The sequence below is a fragment of the Acomys minous genome (genome assembly GCF_964271855.1).
Source record: "Acomys minous genome assembly, chromosome: 12".
Lineage (NCBI taxonomy): Eukaryota > Metazoa > Chordata > Mammalia > Rodentia > Muridae > Acomys > Acomys minous.
The window spans coordinates 1,349,142-1,371,381 of record NC_140493.1 but is presented as its reverse complement, the minus strand read 5'-3'; the positions used below and the strand labels follow the sequence as shown (position 1 = coordinate 1,371,381).

Below are 22,240 nucleotides of genomic sequence, written 5' to 3'. Positions count from 1 at the left end.
CTGTCCCGGTTTGCAGTAGGTGGTCACTGGCACGGGCCTCAAGCCCTCTAGGCGCACCCAGACCTGGAGCTCCCTTGTGGGAACTGGCATCAGAGATCATAGTGACCATGGTGACAGCAACGCTGTTTGCCTGTTTGCGTTGTTGATCTTCGGACTGATGGAAGAGAAGGGTTAATGGTTAACCCTCAGCAGGAGTTTGCCAAAGTGGCAGGTCCTCAAGCTTCCCCACCGTACTTCCTACCAAAAAGGAAGGAACGCGTACAGGCTCTAAGTGGCTCACCTAGACTACCTTATTTGTGCTCTAATAAGTGGCTCACCTAGACTACCTTATTTGTGCTCTAATAAGTGGCTCACCTAGACTACCTTATTTGTGCTGGCAGTCACCTGATGAGCTAGGGCCTTTTGGCCTCATATATTTTCAGAAGAACTTAAAAGGTTTGGGCCACGTCCCTGGACTTACATAGGTGACAAAGGCAGGCATGGCAGCCCCTGGCAGTACTTGGTGTTGAATAAGTGTGGTAACCCAGGGTGTGGGGGAGGGCTGACATCCAGGGGCCCTGCTGCCCAGAATCCCTCGAGGGACCTCAACATTACACACGTCACAAATGTTGCACACATGTAGCTACGGGCCTCGTCGCGTGCCCTCAGAAGGCTGAATCCTAGGTACATGAGGATGTTTCTAGCCCCCCTCACCCCCCTTGCCCGCCCGTGACCTTCAGTCTTTGTAGAGACAGCCAGGAGGAGCCACACTATGTGATAAGACTGAGGGAGGCAAAGTCCCCCTCCCAACCACACGCACAGATTCACTCCTGAAAATGAGACCGGAACCCGGGCGCAGTGACTGGGGCAGAGGGGATGTGACATGCAACAGGCAGAGCCGAGCCAGAATCTGAGAAACACAGCCTTCAGATAACCTATCTAACCTCCTGCCCGCTCCGGGAAAGGACTTTAGTCTCCGGAGCTATCAGATCTCTGAGTGGGACTAGGGCTCCCTGGGTAGGTTGAGAAAGGAAGGAAGGAAGAAGCCAGACAAGGCTTTGCCTGCTGCCATCCAGACTGGCACCATGGAGCCAAAGGCACCCCAGCCTCGGAGGAGAGAAGGGCTGGGAGAGGAGAGGCAGAAAGGAGCCTGTGGAGAAGGTGAGCCGCCCCGCCCAGCCCACCCCCTTCCCTCCATCCCCCACCCCTCACCCCCGCAGCAGACACTCAGGCCGGCCTGAGGTGGGTGTGTGGCTGAGAGGAGCTTGCAGCTCAGCAACGTTCTTTCTTCTTGCTGTCCTGGGAAGCCAGGGCAGGCAGTTTCTGCCCTCTTCTCCACACCATCCAGACCAGCAAGGGAGGAAAGCGGTGTTCAGAGCGCGGCCTTGCCTTTGTGAAGGGTGCTGTCTCCTGGGTCTCCTGTCTCCAGCAATGGCCTCAGGCTCTTTCTTGCCAATGGTCACACTCATTACCTACATCACCTCCCATTTTTTGTTTTTGTTTTTGGTTTTGGTTTTTGTTTGTTTGTTTGTTTTTGTTTTTGTTTTTCGAGACAGGGTTTCCTCTGTGTTAGCCTTGATTGTTCTGGACTCACTTGGTAGACCAGGCTGGCCTTGAACTCACAGCAATCCACCTGCCTCTGCCTCCCAAGTGCTGGGATTAAAGGCGTGCACCACCATGCCCAGCTTGTTTTTTAATTTTAATTTTAATTTATTAATTTGTTTGTTTGTTTGTTTTTGAGACAGAGTCTCTCTGTGTAGCCTTGGCTGTCCTGGACTCACTTTGTAGACCAGGCTGGCCTTGAACTCACAGCGATCCACCTGCCTCTGCCTCCTGAGTGCTGGAGTGACAGGTGTGCGCCACCATGCCCGGCCTGTTTTTGTTTGTTTGTTTGTTTGTTTGTTTTTAATTTTAACTTTGTTTTGTTTTTAATTTTAACTTATTCACTTCACATCCTGATTGCAGCCCCCTTCACTTCTGCTCAGGATCCTAAATACTGACTGGGGGCAGAGAGGTTGATGAGGACACAGAAAGCCTAACTCCACCCTCTCAGGTGTCTCTTTTGATTCTCCCTCCTAGGAAACGCTAAGACGCACAGAGCCCCAGACTTGGTGCAATGGACCCGACATATGGAGGTGAGGGGTCACAAAGGTCAACGGTCACAAAAGTCAAAATGGTTAGGCCTGGACTGGGGCTGGAGTGCTGATCACACTGGGCTTGACCCCCAGCAGCACATAAACCTGGTGTGATGGCATACAGCTATAATCCTAGCACTTGGGAAGCAGAGACAGGGGGGTCACAAGTTCGAGGTCACCCTCGGCTACACAATAACTTCTGAACCAGCCTGGGCTACAGAGGTTCCTGTCTAAGAAGTAAAAAGTAAGCCAGGCGGTTGTGGCGCACACCTCAACCCCAGGACTCAAGGAGGCAGAGGCAGGCAGATCTCAGAGTTCAAGTCCAGCCTGGCTAGCTGGAACCCTGTCTGGGGTGGGGTGGGGTGGGGCAAGGAATGGGAGAGAGAGAGAGAGAGAGAGAGAGAGAGAGAGAGAAAGGGAAAGTAAAAAGACATAAAAGGACAGGCAGGTCCTAGAAAGGACTGGTTAAATAATAAGATTTGCCAGCACTCAGGAGGCAGAGGCAGGTGGATTGCTGTGAGTTCCAGGCCAGCCTGGCCTACAAGGTCTACAAAGCAAGTCCAGGACAGCCAAGGATACTCAGAGAGACCCTGTCTCAAAAAAAAAAAAAAAAAAAAAAAAAAAAAGAGAGAGAGAGAGAGAGAGAGAGATTTGCCTTTTGCCCAGGTGTGTTAGTGCACACCTTTAATCCCAATAGGCAGAGGCAGGAGAATCTCTGAGTTTAAGGCCAGCCTGGTCTACAGCAAGAGTTCCAGGCTAGCAGCCTCCCCCCCCCCCCTCTCTCTCTCTCTCTCTCTCTCTCTCTCACACACACACACACACACACACACACAGTTTCCAAGTTCATAGTTAGAATTAAGGTTAATGGAGGGTAGTACTGAAGCCTAAATCTCTAGTAATATAGTAAAGACCAAAGATAAGACCTTTCTTTTAAAAATTTTATCAGGGCTGGAGAGATGGCTCAGAGGTTAAGAGCACTGGCAGCTCTTCCAGAGGTCCTGAGTTCAATTCCCAGCAGCCACATAGTGGCTCCTAACCATCTACAATGTGATTTGATGCCCTCTTCTGGTGTACAGGCACACATGCAGGCAGAATATTGTATAAACAATAAAGAAATCTTTAAAAAATAAATAAATAAAATTATCAGTAGTAATATAGTATAGTAGGGGTGTGTGTGTCTGTATGTGTGCACACATGTCTGTGTGATGAGTGTGTATTTTGTGTATGGGTCTGAGTGTGGGGATCTGTATTTTGTCTCTGTGTATGTGTGTGTGTGTGCCTTTGTGTGTGCACACATGGCTGTATGATGTGTATATGTGTTTGTGCACATGTGATGTATGTGCCTGTGTGACTTTCAGAAGTCAGTTCTCTCCTTCCACTATGAGTTCAGGATCAAAATCGAATCACAAGGCTTGTTCAGTAAAAGCTTTTACGTACTTGGTCAATCTTACCAGCCCCAATTTTTGTATAAATATTTTAAAAATTCATTTAAATTGTCTGGTAACATTGTTTGGATAATGCCAACCTAGATTTCTTTCCCCACCCACAAGTTTAAAATAATATGTTAGGTTTGTTTACATCTTATGAATTAAAAATAATTAGGCTAACAAGGCGGCGGTGGCACACGTCTTTAATCCCAGCACTCAGGAGGCAGAAGCAGGCAGATCTCTGTGAGTTCGAGACCAGCCTGGTCTAAAAAGTGAGTCCAGGACAGCCAGGGCTACACAGAGAAACCCTGTCTCGAAAAACAAAAACCAAACCAGAACATAGGTCTTTGGGCAAAGACCAAGAGTCAGCTGGTGAATTCTCCCCACGACTGAGGATTGGAGGTGACCTGTCTCAACTTCTGACCGAGGGAGTGACAGCCCTCCCCTCACCCCTGTGTTCCCGCTGTCACTCTTCCTCCTCACTCAAGATGGCTTCAAACTCACTGGGCTCCTGCATTTGCCTCTCGACAGCTGGGGTCACAGGCGTGCTGCCACAGCAGCTTCTGATGCGGCTCTTTTCTTTTCTTTTGTTTTGTTTTCTGAGACAGGGTCTCTCTGTGTAGACCAGGCTGGCCTTGACTCCCTTTGTAGACCAGGCTGGCCTTGAACTCACAGCGACCCACCTGCCTCTGCCTCCTGAGTGCTGGGATTGGGGCCATGCTTGCCGCATCCTGTTCCCAGCAGTCAACTTGCATGGCTCAGAGAGAAACTCAGTAAATGGCGGTGAAGGAAAGAGATGGGGTGTCGGGAGGGTCAGCAGGCTGTAGCCTGGCTTTGCCCCCTAGGCTGTGAAGACCCAGTTTCTGGAACAAGCACAGAGGCAGTTGGCAGAGCTGTTGGACCGGGCCATGTGGGAGGCTGTGCAAGCTAAGCCCCAACAAGACAGCCCTCCTCTCTCCACCACCCCAGATTCCAGGAGCAAGTGAGTCGGGCCCCCAAGACAGGTGTTCCTCCCCGGCATGCCTGCCGCTCCGTCCTGACCCTGACTTCAGCCTCCCTTCTTTTCTCCTGATCGTCCCCCCCTGCCCCCAACCCTAACCTTCCCCTCCTACCTTTACTCCTCCTTCTTACCTTCCACGTGGCACTGCCCTCCAGCGTCTCTTCTTCCTTTTGGACCCGGTTCTGAAAACCGTCTCCATCTAGGACCCGGGAGTTGCCCCCTGGGAAACGCAAAGTTTTCATCACCCGCAAGTCGCTGCTCGAGTGAGTTGGGCTTTGGTGGTCGGCTGGGAGGGTCTGGAGAGGGTTCCGCCTTGGTTGTGTTGAGAGAGAGACAGGTCAGGAGGAGGAGGAGGAGGAGAGGCCCAGCCACAGGCCCACCCTCTCCCTGGGTCCCACATCCCTCCCAGAGGAGCTCACAGTGCCCGAGCCTCTGTGCAGGCTGCTGCAGACTCTTCCCCTCCCGCCCCTTCCAGTGAGCTGATGGAGGTGCAACACTTCCGAACCATCTACCACATGTTCATCGCAGGCCTCTGCGTCTTGATCATCAGTACCCTGGCCATTGACCTCATTGACGAGGGCAGGTAGGTCCCTCCTGACACTGCGGCCTTATCAGATGCCTGACCTGCCCCGCCCCACACTTGTCTTGGGCTGTCTCTTAACAGCTGAGCCTTCTGTCCATGCCTCCTTCGCAAGTAACTAAGATTATGGTGAGCCACCAGGCCTGGCTGTTTCATTCATTGTTGTTGGTTTTTGTTTGTTTGTTTGTTTTTTAAGATTTATTTACTTTATTTATTGCATATGAGTGCTTTATCTGCAGAAGAGGGTATCAAATTACATTAGATGGTTGTGAGCCACCATGTGGGAATTGAACTCAGGACCTCTGGAAGAGCAGGTGGTGCTCTTAACCGCTGAGCCATCTCTCCAGCCCTGTTTGTTTGTTTTGAGACGGGGTTTCTCTGTGTAGCCCTGGCTGTCCTGGAACTCACTCTGAGGCTGACCTCAAACTCGGAGATCCACCCACCTCTGCCTCCTGAGTGCTGGGATTAAAGACGCGTGCCACCACTGCCCAGCAGGCCTGGTGGGGTTTTGTTTGTTTGTTTAAAAGTTTGAGTTTGCTGTAGAATGTTTCCTGGGCACTCATATTCATATGTCTGTAAGAACCCACAAGATCCATGCCGTGGAGGTGTTTATAAGTGAGACACTGTGTCTGATTTTACAAGCAATTTTTGTCAACTTTCTGTGTCAACCTATTGGTTTCAGTGACAAAAAAAAAAAAAAAAGTACCAGGTTTTGTTCATGCAGGTTCTTTACCAGCAGCTGTTAAAGTGGCTCCCAGTGTTTGTCTTTTTGTTTGAGATGTAATCTCACAGCCCAGGCTGGACTTGAAGTTGATAGGCAGCTATGACTTTAAATTTCTCACCTCTTGAGTGCTGGGATTCCAGGTGTACAGCGCCTGGTTTGCGCCACGCTGGGGATTGAAACAGGAGCTACACACATCCTAGGCAGGCTCTCTACCAACTGATAATGCATACACCCTCAGCCCCACTCCCGTGTTTCACTTTCATAAGTCATACATTTTAATTTTAATTTTATTTATTTGTTTGGTTTTGGTTTTGGTTTTGGTTTTTCGAGACGGGTTTCTCTGTGTAGCCTTGGCTGTCCTGGACCCACTTTGTAGACCAGGCTGGCCTCGAACTCACAGCGATCCACCTGCCTCTGCCTCCCGAGTGCTGGGATTAAAGGCGTGAGCCACCACGCCCGGCTGCTTATTTTAATTTTTAAATTTAATTTTATGTGTATGGATGTTTTGCCTGCACGTCTGTGCATCATATGTGCCCAAAGAGGCCAGAGGGGGGGGCACTGACTGTATCCCCTGCAACTGGAGTTGCAGATGACTGTGAACCAGCATGAGGGCCCAGTGCTCGGAACTGAACCAGGAAGAGCTCTTAGCCACTGACCCATCTCTTGCTATTCCTTAGCAATAAGCTGCTGCTGCTTCTACTGCTGCTGCTGCTGCTGCTGCTGCTTCTACTGCTGCTGCTGCTGCTGCTGCTGCTTCTACTGCTGCTGCTGCTGTTGCTTCTTCTTTCTTCTTCGGGCAAGGCCTTTCTTTCTTTTTAAATTTTATTTTATGTGCATTGGTTGGTGTTTTGCCTGAGTGTATGACTGTGTGAGGGTGTCGGATCCCCTGGAACTGGAGTTACACACAGTTGTGTGCTGCCATGTGGTTGCTGGGAATTGAACCCGGGTCCTCTGGAAGTGTAGTCAGTGCTCTTAACTACTGAGCCATCTCTCTAGCCCTGAGACAAGGTCTTTCTATGTCCTAGCTAGTCTAGGACTTTCCACCCTTTATTTATTTATTTACTTATTTATTTAGGCTTTTTGAAACAGGGTTTCTCTGTGTAGCCTTGGCTGTACTGGATTCGCTTGTAGACCAGGCTGGCCCCACACGCTCCACCATACCTGGCTTTTTTATAAAAATTTAAAAAATTAAAAAAATTTTGGTGGCTTTCCGGCCTCTTGCTTCAGCTTCTGAGGTAGCTGAGAGTTCAAGCACCAGTAAGTCCACCCAGGCAAGCAAGTGCCAGTCCACCCAGGCAAGCAAGTGCCAGTCCACCCAGGCAAGCAAGGAGCACAGAGCACTTTACTAGCCTAGGCCTGCAATTATAGACACCCTGGAAGGACCAGATTAATAGTAACAAAAAATAAAACCAAAGCTCACCTGAGCTCCTCACACACTAACCGGCCTGAGGGCTTCTACAGCACTGACAGTGACATATGGCTCCAAAGGTCACTTAAAGCAAACCTGTTCCAGGGCTGTGTCTCTGAGACAAGGGGGGGTCTGCTTTGCCAGAGTTGGGCAGAACCCCGGGACCCACTTGAACACTCTAAAAGCACAGCCTTTCTTTTTTTAGGGGGAGGTCTGTTTTTGGGGGGAGGGTTGGTTGTTTTTATTTGTTCATTTATTTTTTGTTTTTTTTTTTGAGACAGGGTTTCTCTGTGTAGCCTTGGCTGTCCTGGACTCACTTTGTAGACCAGGCTGGCCTCGAACTCACAGCAATCCACCTGCCTCTGCCTCCCGAGTGCTGGGTTAAAGGTGGGCGCCACCAATGCCCGGCCAATTGAGGGTTCTTGAAAGGCTGTGCTTGCCAGGCAGTTGTGGCACACGCCTTTAAATCCCAGCACCTGGAAGGCAGAGGCAGGTGGATCCCTGTGAGTTCGAGGCCAGCCTGGTCTACAAAGCGAGTCCAGGACAGCCAAGGCTACACAGAGAACTTAGCTTGGGATCTAGCTGAGCGGGGAGGAGGGCTTGCTTAGCATTCACGGAAGCCTGGGTCTGACCCCAGCACTTCATGAACCGGACAAGGTGACCTATGCCTGTAATCCTGGGGCCAAGGAGGTGGAGGCAAGAACAGAAACTCAGGGTCATCCTCGGCTACATCAAGTGAGCTCACGGCCACATTGGGATACAGGAGCACATGAGAGTTGTCTGTCTGGAAACAAAGCGTAAATAAAAGCCCTCAGTTTGCTCCTTTCCACCCTCACAGGCTGATGCTGGAGTTTGACCTCCTCATCTTCAGCTTTGGACAGCTGCCCTTGGCGCTGATGACGTGGGTTCCTATGTTCCTGTCCACGCTGCTAGTGCCCTACCAGACCCTGCGGCTGTGGGCCAGGCCGCGCGCCGGGGGCGCATGGATGCTGGGGGCCGGCCTGGGCTGCGTGCTGCTGGCAGCCCACGCCGCTGTGCTCTGCATCCTCCCGGTCCACGTGGCGGTGAAGCGCGAGCTCCCGCCCGCCTCGCGCTGCGTGCTGGTCTTTGAGCAGGTGAGGAGCCGGGGATGGGTTGGGGTGGGGGAGGTCTCCGGGACCGGGTCCACGGAGAATAGGCACCCGCACTGCATTGGCAGGGGAGGAGCTAGCCCGGTTTGGGGACCTGCAGGCTGGTTCAGAGAAAAGCACAAGAGAGCAGTCGCTGGGTAGCACTGTGAGTCTGAGGGTTGGCGGGATGCAGACTGCCCTGTCCCCATTTACTCTTGGTCCCAACACTATCTGGGTTAAGCTACAAAGTCATGACAAAAACAAACAAAAAACAAAAAACAGCCGGGCTGTGGTGGCGCACACCTGTAACCCCAGCACTCGGGAGGCAGAGGCAGGTGGATCGCTGTGAGTTCGAGCCAGCCTGGTCTACAAATCGAGTCCAGGACAGCCAAGGCTACACAGAGAAACCCTGTCTCGAAAAACCAAAAAATAAAAATAAACAATAAAATAAAAAGAAAGAAAGAAAACGTGGGCTTCCGCCAGGCAGGTCTTGAATTGGCTTGCCTGAGTGAGTACGGAGAGGTTGAAGTGATTTCTCAGAGCCACACAGCAGCTTGGTCTCTCTCCCACCTCAGGTCAGATTTCTGATGAAAAGCTACTCCTTCCTGAGAGAGACCGTGCCTGGAGTCTTCTGTGTCAGAGGTGAGCTGTCTGCTGACCCCTGTGAACTGGACGCTCTTGGCTGCTTGCATTAAGCTGGAGGACACCAAGCTGTCTGCCATTCCCAAGCTGGCTGTCCTTCAGCTGCGCTGCGAGGCCTTAGTCATGTGCACTCCGAGGCCCGCTTCTGAGAGAACCACTGTCACCCAGACCTTCTGGTGCCTTCCAGCTCCCAGGCCCAATCTGGAAAGGCAGGGACTGGAGGGAACCAGGGCAGAGGGGAAGGAGAACGGGCTGTGGACCCCTAAGGGGACCGTGGCTGCCACAGGTCTGCAGGGAGCTGGTTCAGCCCCACTGAGTGCACACCCTGGATCCCTCCTTAGTCCAATTCCCATGGTCACTACAAAAACCCTGTCTGCCCTCCCTACCTTAACCCACCTTCAATCCTGCCCAGGAAAAGGTATCTGCGCCCCCAGTTTCTCCAGCTACCTCTACTTTCTCTTCTGCCCTACACTCATCTACAGAGAGACGTACCCCAGGTAAGACCCGCCTGCCCCTCCTCAAATGCCCAGGCCTAGGAAGGGCGGTGCCCTTCTCCCACGGGCACTAAAAGGTACAGGCTGTCTCTTCCTCCGTCCTGCACATCCCTGTGATCCACTCTACCGAAAGATCCACTGAGGTCTGTCTTCCACAGCCCTGGAACTGTATGGCTGGCACACTTCTGTGACACTCAAAGTAAACATACACTTAGTGTGTTTGCTCTGGGAAATCCAAAGTGTTCTAGACACCCACACACACACCTACAATCACCCCAGGGACTCCACTCAGGCCTGTGCAACGGAGGGAACATCGGAAAAAGGGCTGAAGGCCTGAGCTGAGAATCTCAATCTCTCTCTCTCTCTCTCTCTCTCTCTCTCTCTCTCTCTCTCACCCACACACACACACACACACACACACACACACACATACAAACAACACAAGCTGGGCGTGGTGGCGCACGCCTTTAATCCCAGCACTTGGGAGGCAGAGACAGGTGGATCGCTGTGAGTTCAAGGCCAGCCTGGTCTACAAAGTGAGTCCAGGACAGCCAAGATAACATAGAGGAACCCTGTCTCCAAAAACCAAAAACCAAACAAAAGGATGAAATTTTTGTGTCCTATCACTGCTGCAGGACACCCAGCATCAGGTGGAACTATGTGGCCAAGAACTTCGCCCAGGTCAGAAGATGGGGCAGTAGATGGCTGTGACTCATGGTGGCTTAGAGGCGGGGGAGGTGCACGCCTGTAATCCCAGCACTCGGGAGGCAGAGGCAGAGGCAGGTGGATTGCTGTGAGTTCGAGGCCAGCCTGGTCTACAGAGCAAGTCCAGGACAGCCAAGGTTACACAGAGAAACCCTGCCTTGGGAAGAACAAAACAGTTGGGGAGGAGGGGGAGGCGGCGGCGGCCCAGCGCATGCGCTCTTGTCTGTCTGCAGGCCCTGGGCTGTGTGCTCTATGCCTGCTTCATCCTGGGCCGCCTCTGTGTCCCGGTCTTTGCCAACATGAGCCGGGAACCCTTTAGCACCCGTGCCTTGCTGCTCTCCATCCTGCATGCCACAGGGCCAGGTAAGGACATCAACATGGTGGGGAAAGGCTGTGGCCTGCCCTGGGGAAGGCTTGCTTGGGAAAGCTCTGCTCTGTCCCTGAGTCCCTTCCACACGCGCCCACTCCTGTCCGTGCTCACACTGCCACCATCTCGTAGCCCGCTAACACAGCCCCCCATCAGCACTCATAGTTTCTGTCTGGCTTGGGCCTGGCTGTGCCGCCCAGATGAAGTCACTCTTACTAGTTAGTCATCAACGACCCTGCTTCCAAAGCCCTGCCTGCTGCCTGCCGCCTGCCGCCTGCCTGCTGCACTGGGGAAGTGAGTGCACTGGGGAGTGTCATACAAGGTAGACAAATGCTTTACGCCTGAGCTATGTCCCTGAACCTCCTCCCAATCCTACCTTGAGACAGGTCTCACTAAGTTCCTCAGGTGGGACTTGAACTCTCAATTTTTGATGTTGTTGTTTTGTTTTTTTCCGTTTTCCAAGACAGGATTTCTCTGTGTAGCCTTGGCTGTCCTGGACTCGCTTTGTAGACCAGGCTGACCTCAAACTCACAGAGACCCACCTGCCTCTGCCTCCAGGGTGCTAGGATTAAAGGCGTGCCCTACCACCTCCAGACTATGTTTGCTTGGTTCCGGGACAGCTTCTGCCTAGGCCTTAAACTCAATTCTCCTGCCTCATTATCCCAAGTAGCTGGGCTTCCGGGCTGGGAATGCCCTTTCTCCACTTTCCAGCTACAGAATTGGAGGCCCCTGGCTAAGATGCTCCTCTCTGAAAAGCTTTTCTGCCCCCTCCTCTCCTCTTCGAAGTTTTTAAAAAAATTATTTGTTTTTATTTTATGTGCATTGGTGTTTTGCCTGCATGTATGTCTGCGTGAGGGTGTCAGATCTTGAGTTACAGACAGTTGTGAGCTGCCATGTGGGTGCTAGGAATTGAACCCAGGTCCTTCGGAAGAACAGTCAATGCTTTTAACTGCTGAGCCACCTCTCCAGCCCCTAATTTTTATTTTATTGCATATACTTATTTACTTCTTCGAGGTAACACGCCTTCATATTGCTGCTCAGGCTATGCTCAGCCTCCTTGGTTCACATGCTCCTCCTGTCTCAGCCCCTAGTGGCCGGGACTACATGGGTGCTGCCTCAGCCTTTTTCAGCCTTTGGTTACAGTGATCCACTCAGTCCTTGCTCTGTGACACCGCTGGTTGGTTGGCCCCATCACATGCCCGTGACACCGCTGGTTGGCCCCATCACTAATTCCCATTACACCTGACCTCGATCGATTGCTGTATGCGTTTTCAGCCTCTGTGTGTCTGTCTCGGTATTGTAGATTTCGAAAGGCAAACGTGTCCATTAAGGAACCCACAAAAGGGCCAGGCGGTGTTGGCGCATGCCTTTAATCACAAACAAACAAACAAAGGCAAAGGAATGCACGAAGGATGAGTGAGTGAGTGAGTGCTCGCTAAATGTTGGGCCCGTGGCTGGGCAAAGGCTCTAGAGGGCCCAGTTGGGGCAGTGTGGCTGCGGGGCAGCGGTGCAGCGGTGCAGCGGGGCTGCGGGGCTGCACGGCTATTGGCTGCGGCTGCACCTCTGGTCCTGCCCGCTAGGCATCTTCATGCTGCTCCTCATCTTCTTCGCCTTCCTGCACTGCTGGCTCAACGCCTTCGCCGAGATGCTGCGATTCGGAGACAGGATGTTCTACCGGGTGCGGCCTGGACCGGGGTCCAGCTGAGCGCCGTAGCTGGGGAGGTTGACCAAGGGTCCCAAGGGAAGAGCGTGGGTGTGGTGGGTGTCACTTGCCTGTGCTGTTGGTCTCTGCCGATGAAAGCGAACCCGGGCGCGGGCGGCGGGTGGGTGGGCGTCTCTGGCGATGAAAGCAAAGCTTGGGGTGGGAGACAGGGGATGGGGTGGGGGCATTGAGGATGAAGCCAGCCTGCACCTCGAAGCACCCGGGGCTGAGGGCCTTTGTGCGGATGGTGATAAGATCCTTTCCTCTTGAGTGGACAGACCCAGGCGTGGGCGGGGGAGTGGTGCGGAGGGCGGGGAGGGCCCAGGCTGGAAGATGGGGCTGAGAGAGTGTTGCTGTCTCGGTGTGGCGGTGTGGCGGAGCGCCCAGAGCATACAGGTACCGGGAGGAGAGGGGAACAGCAGTAGCTCGGGTTCTGAGGTCTCACTCACCTCAACCGCTCTCTCCCCAGGACTGGTGGAACTCCACCTCTTTCTCCAACTACTACCGGACCTGGAACGTGGTGGTCCACGACTGGCTGTACAGCTACGTGTATCAAGACGGGCTGTGGGTACGGGCTGCGCACACACGCCTCACTTCTCACAGTACCCAGCAAGGGGGCTGTCTTGGGTACCTTAGTTCCAGACTCTGGAGACCCTCGCGGGCGCGGGGGGGGGGGGGGGCAGTGGAGAGGGTGGGGCGGGGAGGCTGGGGGCCAGGGATAACAACAACAGAAAGCACCTAAGTAACATGAGGAGGTTTGTCTTCTCCCTGCACGCAAAACATAAACGTGCACACACAAAATAGAAGAAGGCTAAGGGGCCAGATGTGGTGGCGCGTGCAGTTAATCTCAGTGCTCAGAGAGGCAGCGGCAGGAGGATCTCTGTGAGTTCGAGGCCAGCCTGGTCTATGTATGGAGCGCCAGAACAGCCAAGGCTACACAGAGAGACTGTCCCAGAAAAATAATAATAAAAATAATTAAAAAATAATAATAGGGACATATCTTAGTAGTAGAGCACTAGCATAAGGCCCAATAGGTTAGAACATTTCATTTATTTATTTATTTATTTTTGGTTTTTTGAGACAGGGTTTCTCTGTGTAGCCTTGGCTGTCCTGGACTCACTTTGTAGACCAGGCTGGCCTTGAACTCACAGAGATCCGCCTGCCCCTGCCTCCCAAGTGCTGGGATTAAAGGCGTGCGCCACCACCGCCTGGCTAGAACAATGTTCTTAAGACGATGAGTATGGACCCTCTGACCCCAAACCCCGCATCCTTTCTGGCTTCTTGGGGAGGGAGGGTCTCTCCGAGGGTGCTGTGGGAGACCTGCTGCTTCTCTTTCCTGCCCACCAGCTCTTGGGCAGGAGGGCCCGCGGGGCGGCCATGCTGGGAGTGTTCCTGGTGTCCGCGGTGGTGCATGAATACATCTTCTGCTTTGTCCTGGGCTTCTTCTACCCCGTCATGCTCATGCTCTTCCTCGTGGTCGGGGGTGAGTTCAGCCTTTGTGGCCCTAGAGGGGAGGCAGCTGGCGGGAGGAGGCCCGGCTGCTCGCTGTTCTGCAGTAGCTGGGTCTGGATGACCCTGGAAGGCGATAGGCCTGCCTGAGGGCCCCAGGGAGCCGCTCTGCATGCGGAGGTGTGGCTGGGAAATACAGCCTGCGGTTCAGGAGGTCAGAGGTCACTGAGCAATGCAGTTTACTCCCAGTCCCTGGAGACCTTCAGGAGTTTGTGAAGATCTCCTCTGGGGCGGGGCGGGAAGGAGACCGGGCTCAGGGACCGGAACCAGCGTGACAGCCTGCCTCCTGCCTTAGGACTGCTGAACTTCACCATGAACGACCGTCACACGGGTCCATCCTGGAACGTCCTGATGTGGACCCTGCTCTTCCTGGGCCAGGGCATCCAGGTCAGCCTGTACTGCCAGGAGTGGTATGCTCGGCGACACTGTCCCTTGTCCCAGGTAAGACAGTGGCCGTTCCCAGGTCCCCATCCAAGATAGAACATCCGGTAGCCAGCCCCTTTGTGCTCCGGTTCAGTCGCTATGTTCAGGGACAGGGCAAGGCTGGGGAAGGGGGACTCATGTTTCAGATGCGTCACCAAAAGCAACCTCACTCACGATCTACCCTTTCGTGGCACAGACAACATTCTGGGGGCTGGTGACACCTCGATCTTGGTCCTGCCACCCGTAGAGGTCAAGGCTCCATGCTGTCAGAGCACCAAGCTCTTCTCTACCTGCAAAGCCCGGGGTCAGGGCTCCGCCTACCCCACCCGGGCTCAGGACTCCGCCTACCCCACCCGGGGTCAGGACTTGCACTCAGGACCTGCCAGGGGCCACAGGGGCTCAGGCACATGCGTCGGTGGACAGCAACTGGAGCACCGCTCTCTGTGGGCTGGGCACAGCTTGTCATCTTGCCCATGGCTCTCCAGGTGTGAGGAGACTCAGAGGAACAAGGGCCACCCAAGTGTGACGCGCATTTGGTTCCTTCCACCCCTCACAACGCAACAATAAAACCTTTGTCTCCCTTTTCACTCATTCATGATTTGGTGGAAAACCTGCTTTTATTATTGTTTTGATTTTTTTTTTTTTTTGTTAGTTTGACTTTTGTTTTTGTGGGCTTTTTGTTTTATTTCACTTTGTTTCTAGGCAGGATCTTACTCTTTAGCTCAAGGACTGGACTCAAACCTGATATATAAACAAGGTTGGCTGAAAATTCACAGAGATCCCCCTGCCTCTGCCTTTCAAGTGCTGAGAATCAAGGTATAAGCACATTACACCTGGGGAAAATGCACTTTGTGAACACATGACCTTACAAACAATTATATGATGAAAGGCTCATGTATCTATAAAGCACACACACACACAACACATACACACACATGCACGCACAGATGCACATGCGCGGGCACACAACACATCCACATAGCACACACACACACATACATACATACACATGTGCACACACATACGAGTATATTTCTCTGTGTGCTGCATACTTCCCTAAAGGCATTTTCTAGCAAAAAGAGTTAAGACATTTTTCAGGGAGGGGCTGGAGAGATGTGCCACCAGTTAACAGTTCCTACTGCTCCTGCGGAGAGGATCTGAGTTCAGTTCCCAGCAGCCATATCCAGAGGCTCAGAACATGTAATGGCAGCTCCAAGAGATCTGACGCCCTCTATGGCCTGGGTGAGGCCATGCACTCCAGTGTGCAAACCACAGTCACACACAGGTATACTTGATGAAAAAACAATCAGGTTGGGGCTGGAGAGATGGCTCAGTGGTTAAGAACACTGACTGCTATTCCAGAGGTCCTGAGTTCAATTCCTGGCAAACACGTGGTGGCTCACAACCATCTATAATGAGATCTGGTGTCCTCTTCTGGCCTGCAGGTGTACATGTAAGCAGAGCACTGTATATATAAATCTTTAAAAAAACAATTAAGTACTATACTCTCTTCCTACCTTCTCTACATCGCTGTTTTGTTTTGTTTTGTTGTTTGAGACAGGGTTTCTCTGTGTAGCCTTGGCTGTCCTGGACTCACTTTGTAGACCAGGCTGGCCTCGAACTCACAGAGATCTGCCTGCCTCTGCCTCCCGAGTGCTGGGAGCACAGGCGTGCGCCACCTTGTCTGGCCACTCTTAAATAGCTTCTCTTTCCTGTCTGTGCTCGTGAGAGTTGGATGGTACTATCTTTTTTGCTTATTCTGTCATAGCTTTCTTTGGTTCTGCCCCTTAGTTAGAGGTCATTGTTTGGGATCAAAGGTGTCTGGTGTCTGTATTGCAGCCGGAGGGATTACGGGTGTGTATTGCAGTGAGGCGGGTTAAAGGTGTGCACTAAGGCCTGTGCTGGATCACACAGACCTAGGTCTTTGCATGTGATCCCTTGCCAGAGCAGCCACGTTGCTGGATTACTGTTCCTCTCCGCTATCTGCAGGCACTGATTGGCGTTTTGCCTGTAGGAGGGTTGAATCCTCTAAAACTGGCATGACGGCCAGCTGTGAGCTGCCACGCGGTGCTGGGAATTTAACCCGGGTCCTCTGGAAGAGCAGCAGGTGTTCTTTTTTTTTTTTTTTTTCAGAGACCCAGGAAGGAGGGGAGTGTAGCTTCCTCCTTCCTTATTGGACACTTTGTAGATGACACAGATCTACAATGTTAAATAATTATTAAAATACGGACCAGGACTAAGGCCTTGGCTCAGAGCTCCAAACCAGAAGCAATCAGGAATGGGGGTGATGGGCTGGCGGTATCCCCCCAACATCACCTAAACCCATAAAATGAGGCTCTTGAATCCTTCCAGGGCCCGATCAGGGCTGTTCTTAACTGCCATCGATCCAGCCCCTTCTTTTCTTTTTTTTTTTTTTTTAAATGTGGTGTGGTGTATGTGTGTGTGTGTGTGTGTGTGTGTGAGAGAGAGAGAGAGAGAGAGAGAGAGAGAGAGACAGACAGACAGACAGACAGACAGACAGACAGACACAAAGAGACAGAGAGACAGAGAGGGAAGGAGGGACGGAGGGAGGGAGGGAGGGCGTGTGATCAGATGTACCTGTGTAGGGCAGAGGGCAACCTATGGGAGTTTCCTATTCTCTCTTTCCATCGTGTAGTTTCCCCAGGGGTTGAATTTAGGATGTCACATCATTTGTCAGCAGGAACCTTTACCAGCTAGGCCATCTTGCCAGCCCCAGAATAAAACGTATTGCCTTGAACTGTAGAGCAAACTCTTTCCTCCCAAGTTGCCTTTGGTGACGACGGATGTGTCATTCCAGCAAGAGAAACGCGACTAAGGGCAGAGGCTTGTTCAGAGATGTGACCATGAGCAGAGTGAAGAGTCAGAGAGAGCAAAACGCCGCACACAGTAAATACATACATACATCATACATAAATACATACATACATAAATACATACATCATACATAAATACATACATACATCAGCAAACCTAAAAACAGAAAAAATGGGAGGTGGGGGAGACAGCCTGAGGCCAGGGAGACTGCTGGGGTGGGGTGGGGGTGGGGTGGGGGTGGGGTGGGGTGGGGTGGGGGTGGGGTGGGGTGGGGTGCTAGCATCTATCGTATGCCAGACAACCTGAGAGCAACCTAAGGATCCCACAAAGTGGCAGGAGGGAACCAACTCTTGAGCTGTTCCTTGGCTTCCTTTTTTGTTTTTGTTGGTGGTGGTTGGTTGGGTTTTTTGTTTGTTTTGAGACAGGGTTTCTCTGTGTAGCCTTGGCTGTCCTGGACTCACTTTGTAGACCAGGCTGGCCTTGAACTCAGAGCGACCCACCTGCCTCTGCTTCCTGAGTGCTGGGATTAAAGGTGTGCGCCACCACTGCCAGGCAAATATCTTTTTAAAGTGAGTTTCACATTCGTGTGTGTGTGTGTGTGTGTGTGTGTGTGTGTGTGTGTGTGTACTCGTACATGCTCATGGGTACATAAGCCAGAGAACAACACATAGGAATCAGTTCTCTCCTACCACGTGGATCCCAGGGACTCAAATCAGCCCCCCAAGGCCACAGACCCCCTTCCTGAACGCTTCTTCCGCTGTGTGAGCGTCTGGGTCCCCCGCCCAGCTCATCTGTCTCCCTTTGTCAGTAACTTGCTCTGTCTGGATACTCGACGGTGATTTTTCTGTGACCTCAGAACCTGGGCGTTTCTATTCTAAGTATTTCTGCGTTCTCTGGCCTCTGCGTCCCTCTGGTCTGTGAGCTTGGGTCCCTCTCTGGGTCAGCAAGGTATTTTTCTACTCTGCAATTACCGCTGTTCCTTCCCCATATGCTCCTTTTCTTCCTCTGGAGCCAGAACAACTCAGTGTCAGAACTCGTGGGTCTACAGTCAAAGCCTGGTATTTTTCTAATTACTTCCATCTCCCCACATTATTTGTTCTGTGCTTTGAAATATTTTTTCCACTTGTTCATCCAAGCCACTGAGTTTTGAGTCTTTCCAGTAACCATTCTGCCCCTCGATACGTGTCCTGGTGTTTTTTGTTGTTGTTCTTTAAAATAACCATTTCATTTCCAGAAAGTGATGGAGTTTGGGGCCTTGGATGAGGGTTTGCTTTTGCACAAGACGTGGATGTACTTAAGTGATCCTGACTGCTAAAGCTGTTGGACACTGGCCCTGCATGCTCCGTGTTTTCTGCTGGGCAGGGAACCACCACAGCGTACGCACCTCTAGGGCCACAGCTCTGAGCCACTCTCTTCCAATATGCCCATGGCCCTGACCTCTCCTTAGAGGTCGCAAAGGTCATCCATTCATCGGCCGTGACAAAGCTGCTTGCGGCTGTCCACAGCAGGCCTGCTGGCCACTGGCCCTGAGATCAAGCGCTCATTTGTACTCAACCCTGCGGCACCAGTGGGGTCAGGTTCTGGAGACCCAAGTGGGAGAGAAGGGAAATTGCTTGTGAACAGGAGTCCTCAAGCCTGAGGAACCCGCCTCTGGGACTAGTTAACATAGGTTGTTTGGACTCTCACCCCAAACTCAACCCGAGAGTTTCTGATCTGACTAAGCCTGGATTGAGGCCAGAGAACTTACTTTTCTAAGGACTGTGCAGGGCTGGCCAGAGCCGCAGGACTAAGAGCCACGCTTTCAGAAGGATGACTTCTGAGGCTGGAGGGATAGCACAGGGAGTACTTAGCATGATGACGTCACTGAGGTCCCAGCAACGCGTACCCAGGCACGCGTGGTCCTGCAAGCCTGAAGCACCACAAAGACGGAAGACCAGAGGACCTCCAGGGTCAGCCTGGCTGAGCCAAGAAGCTGAACTTCAGTTCAGGGAGACCCTGCCTCAAAGGAAGGTAGAGAGTGGGAGAGGAGTGCAGCCTGTGGCCTCATCTGACCTCTGACCTTTGACCTCTGCCCAGATGTTTCAGAGTATGAGGTGCAGCCTTTAATCCCAGCACTCAGGAGGCAGAGGCAGACATACACTATCCGTTCAAGGCCAGCCTGGTCTACAGAGTGAGCTAGAACAGCCAGAGCTACACATAGTGAGACTCTAATTTTTGTTGTTGTTTTTCAAGACAGGGTTGCTCTGTGTAGCCCTGGTTATCTTGGAATGGCTTTGTAGACCAGGCTGGCCTCAAACTCATAGAGAGCCTCCTGCCTCAGCCTCCTGAGTGCTGGGATTAAAGGTATAGGCCAGCATACCCAGCCCCTGTCTAAATTTTCTTTTTTTAAAAAAAGATTTATTATTTATATGGTATTCCGCCCACATGTGCACCTGTCTGCCAGAAGAGGGCACCAGATCTCTTTACAGATGGTTGTGAACCACCATGTTGTTGCTGGGAATTGAACTTGGGACCTTTGAAAGAGCAGATGGTACTCGTAACCTCTGAGCTATCTTTCCAGCCCTACATTTTTAAATTAAATAAATAAAATAACTTAGTGCGTGATCTAATTGTGTTGGTAGCAGAGAATGTGGCAAATGAATTCTAGGAATACTGCCAAAGTTGGGCCATCAGGCTAAACCCCACATCATGCAGAAATTTCCAGCCTAGAGATCTGACACCATGTGCTCAGAGGCCCAGCACGCTCTGCCACAGTCTGTTTCCCTGGGACATCAGAGTGGACCACAGAAGAATGCAGCACACCGTAGGAGCTCGGGATGGGGTCATCTGAGGACAGAGGCTCACATGTCACCTGCCAGGGGCAGCATGGCCTCCACAGGGTCGTGACCCTGGAGGACCACAGATCCTGGTGCTCTTGGGGCACGTCCAGCCAAAACCCGAGCTGGTCCTCAGGTGGGAGCCCACGCCTGGGCCACGAAGCACAGCCAAAGCCTCAACTGGGAGCCTTCCCAACAGTAGACACGCATGCCACCACTGAACTACACCGCAGCCTTGAGGTGCTGCATGCAAAGTAGTGGCTGTCCCAAACATCACCACACAAGGCTACACCGCACAAGTTCTCTTTCTGTCTGTCCAGAGTCCTCGTGTGTCCAGGCTGACTCCTGACCCTTCTGCCTCCATGTCCAGAGTTCTGGAATCACAGCTATGCGGCCCTACACCTGGATTTTAATGCCTGGGGCTCAAAACTAAGGCAGCAAGAGTGGGAGGAAAACAGGCTACTGAGTGGACTACATCCCAAGCCCTACTTTTGTTTTGTTTTGCTTTAAAAAAAATTTTTTTTTCCGAGACAGGGTTTCTCTGTGTAGCCCTGGCTGTCATGGACTCGCTTTGTAGACTGTGGAGTCCGCGCCACCACAGTACCAAGTCAAGGGCGAGGAGCTGTAGATTTAACTCATACACACACACACACACACGTGCGCGCACACACAATAACACTGCGGGTCCTTCATGCTAAAAGAGCAGCAGCCGCAACAGCAGCTGCGGCAGCGGTTTATTATTCTTCTCTTCCCAGAGTTCCAAAGAGCCTTCTCATAGGCAGCCAAACAGGAATCCTCCTCCCAGGTGAAATCCCTCAAGAGGTGATCGCACACAGGAGGAAAAGTCTCGAGGAAGGGAGGGGCACGTTCTCAGAGCAGTAAACACGACTAGCTAACCAAGATAAACACAGACGTGGAAGCTGCTAGAAACAGGACATGAAACAGCAAGACAGGCAGGCAGCCCAGTCAGGCCTGGTTCCTACAGTAGACCAGGCTGGCCTCGAACTCACAGCAATTCGCCTGCCTCTGCCTCCCGAGTGCTAGGATTAAGGGCATGCACCACCATGCCCGGCTTTCTAAAATAATTTTTAGTTTTATTTTATGTGCATTGGTATGTAGGCGCCAGATGCCTTGGAACTGGAGTTACAGACAGTTGTGAGCTGCCATGTGGGTGCTGGGAATTGAACCCAGGTCCTTTGGAAGAGCAGACCAGTGCCATAGACTGAGCCATCTCTCCAGCCCCCACTACTTCATTTTTTTTGTGGGGATTTTTATTTATTTATTTATTTATTTATTTATTTTAGGTTTTCTCGAAACAGGGTTTCTCTGTGTAGCCTTGGCTGTCTTGGAGTCGCTTTGTAGACCAGGCTGGCCTCAAACTCACAGAGATCCACCTGCCTCTGCCTCCTGTGTGCTGGGATTAAAGGCGTGTGCCACCACGCCCGGCTTGTGGGGATTTTTAAAAGAGTGGTAAGCAGCAGAGCTGGTTATGCCAGCTCTCATCTGTTATTCTGGCAGGGCGAATAGGAAGAGCTCAAGGCCAGCCTAGGTTACATGAGACCTTGCCTCAAAAAACAAACAGAAACCCCGTAAAACAATAAAGCAGCCAGAGTGTAACCCAGGAGAGGTGAAGGCGGGGGCACCAGATCTATGCAGCTGCTTCTAAACAAACAAAACCACAAACAAAACCAGTCCCTAAAAGAGCTGGGATATGGAGGCTTGAATCATGGCATCCAGGAAGTTACTGAGGCAGGGGACTGGCTGAAGCTGTGAGGAGAGCTAGCCTGAGCTACCCAGTGAGTTAAGGGCAGCGAGAGCTATCAAGTGAGATGCTGGAAAACACTAGGGAGGTAAATGGGTGGGGCTCTTATCTCAAGATGGAATCCAGGGGCTGCAGAGATGGCTTAGCGGATAAGAATACTGCTCTTCCAGAGGTCCTGAGTTCAATCCCCAGCAACCACATGGTGGCTCACAACCCTCTATAATGGAATCTGATGCCCTCTTCTGGCCTGCAGATGGAGTACTCATACATAAAATAAGTAAAATCTTAAAAACAAATATATTAAAAAAGGACGGAATCCAGGCCTGACTTCTTCCTTTCCAGTAAGTTCCGCCGTGTAGCTCCGGCTGGCCTGGAACTCAGAGATCTGCCTGCCTCTGCCTCTCGGTGTGTGTGGGATCACAGGCGCCACGCCTGCCTGTCTTGTTTCTGGTATCCTGAAGTGATATCAAGTGTTACTGCTCCACTCTGGGGCTTTTCTCTCCCACTAACAGTTCTGAGTGGAGAAAATGGCTCTCTACTGAGTCTCTTATGTGGTTTTTGTCTGCCTGCTTGCCTCAAGCCCTCACTGTTTAGTTAGAAATAAATAATGAAACATACCAAAA

The 22,240-nt window shown here is 51.9% G+C and overlaps 1 protein-coding gene across 1 annotated transcript; it reads left to right on the top strand.

The window, feature by feature from the left end:
* The first annotated feature begins 799 nt into the window (after window positions 1–799).
* On the top strand, window positions 800–14,795 carry SOAT2 (sterol O-acyltransferase 2). The gene is made up of 15 exons (XM_084749631.1): window positions 800–1,140; window positions 2,059–2,114; window positions 4,387–4,523; window positions 4,745–4,804; window positions 5,017–5,124; window positions 8,092–8,368; window positions 8,938–9,004; window positions 9,417–9,501; window positions 10,134–10,179; window positions 10,437–10,566; window positions 12,151–12,248; window positions 12,742–12,840; window positions 13,620–13,755; window positions 14,077–14,222; window positions 14,401–14,795. The coding sequence occupies exons 1-15, from the start codon at window positions 1,065–1,067 to the stop codon at window positions 14,449–14,451; spliced, it is 1,572 nt and encodes a 523-aa protein (XP_084605757.1). The 5' UTR covers window positions 800–1,064; the 3' UTR covers window positions 14,452–14,795.
* The last annotated feature ends 7,445 nt before the right edge of the window (window positions 14,796–22,240 follow it).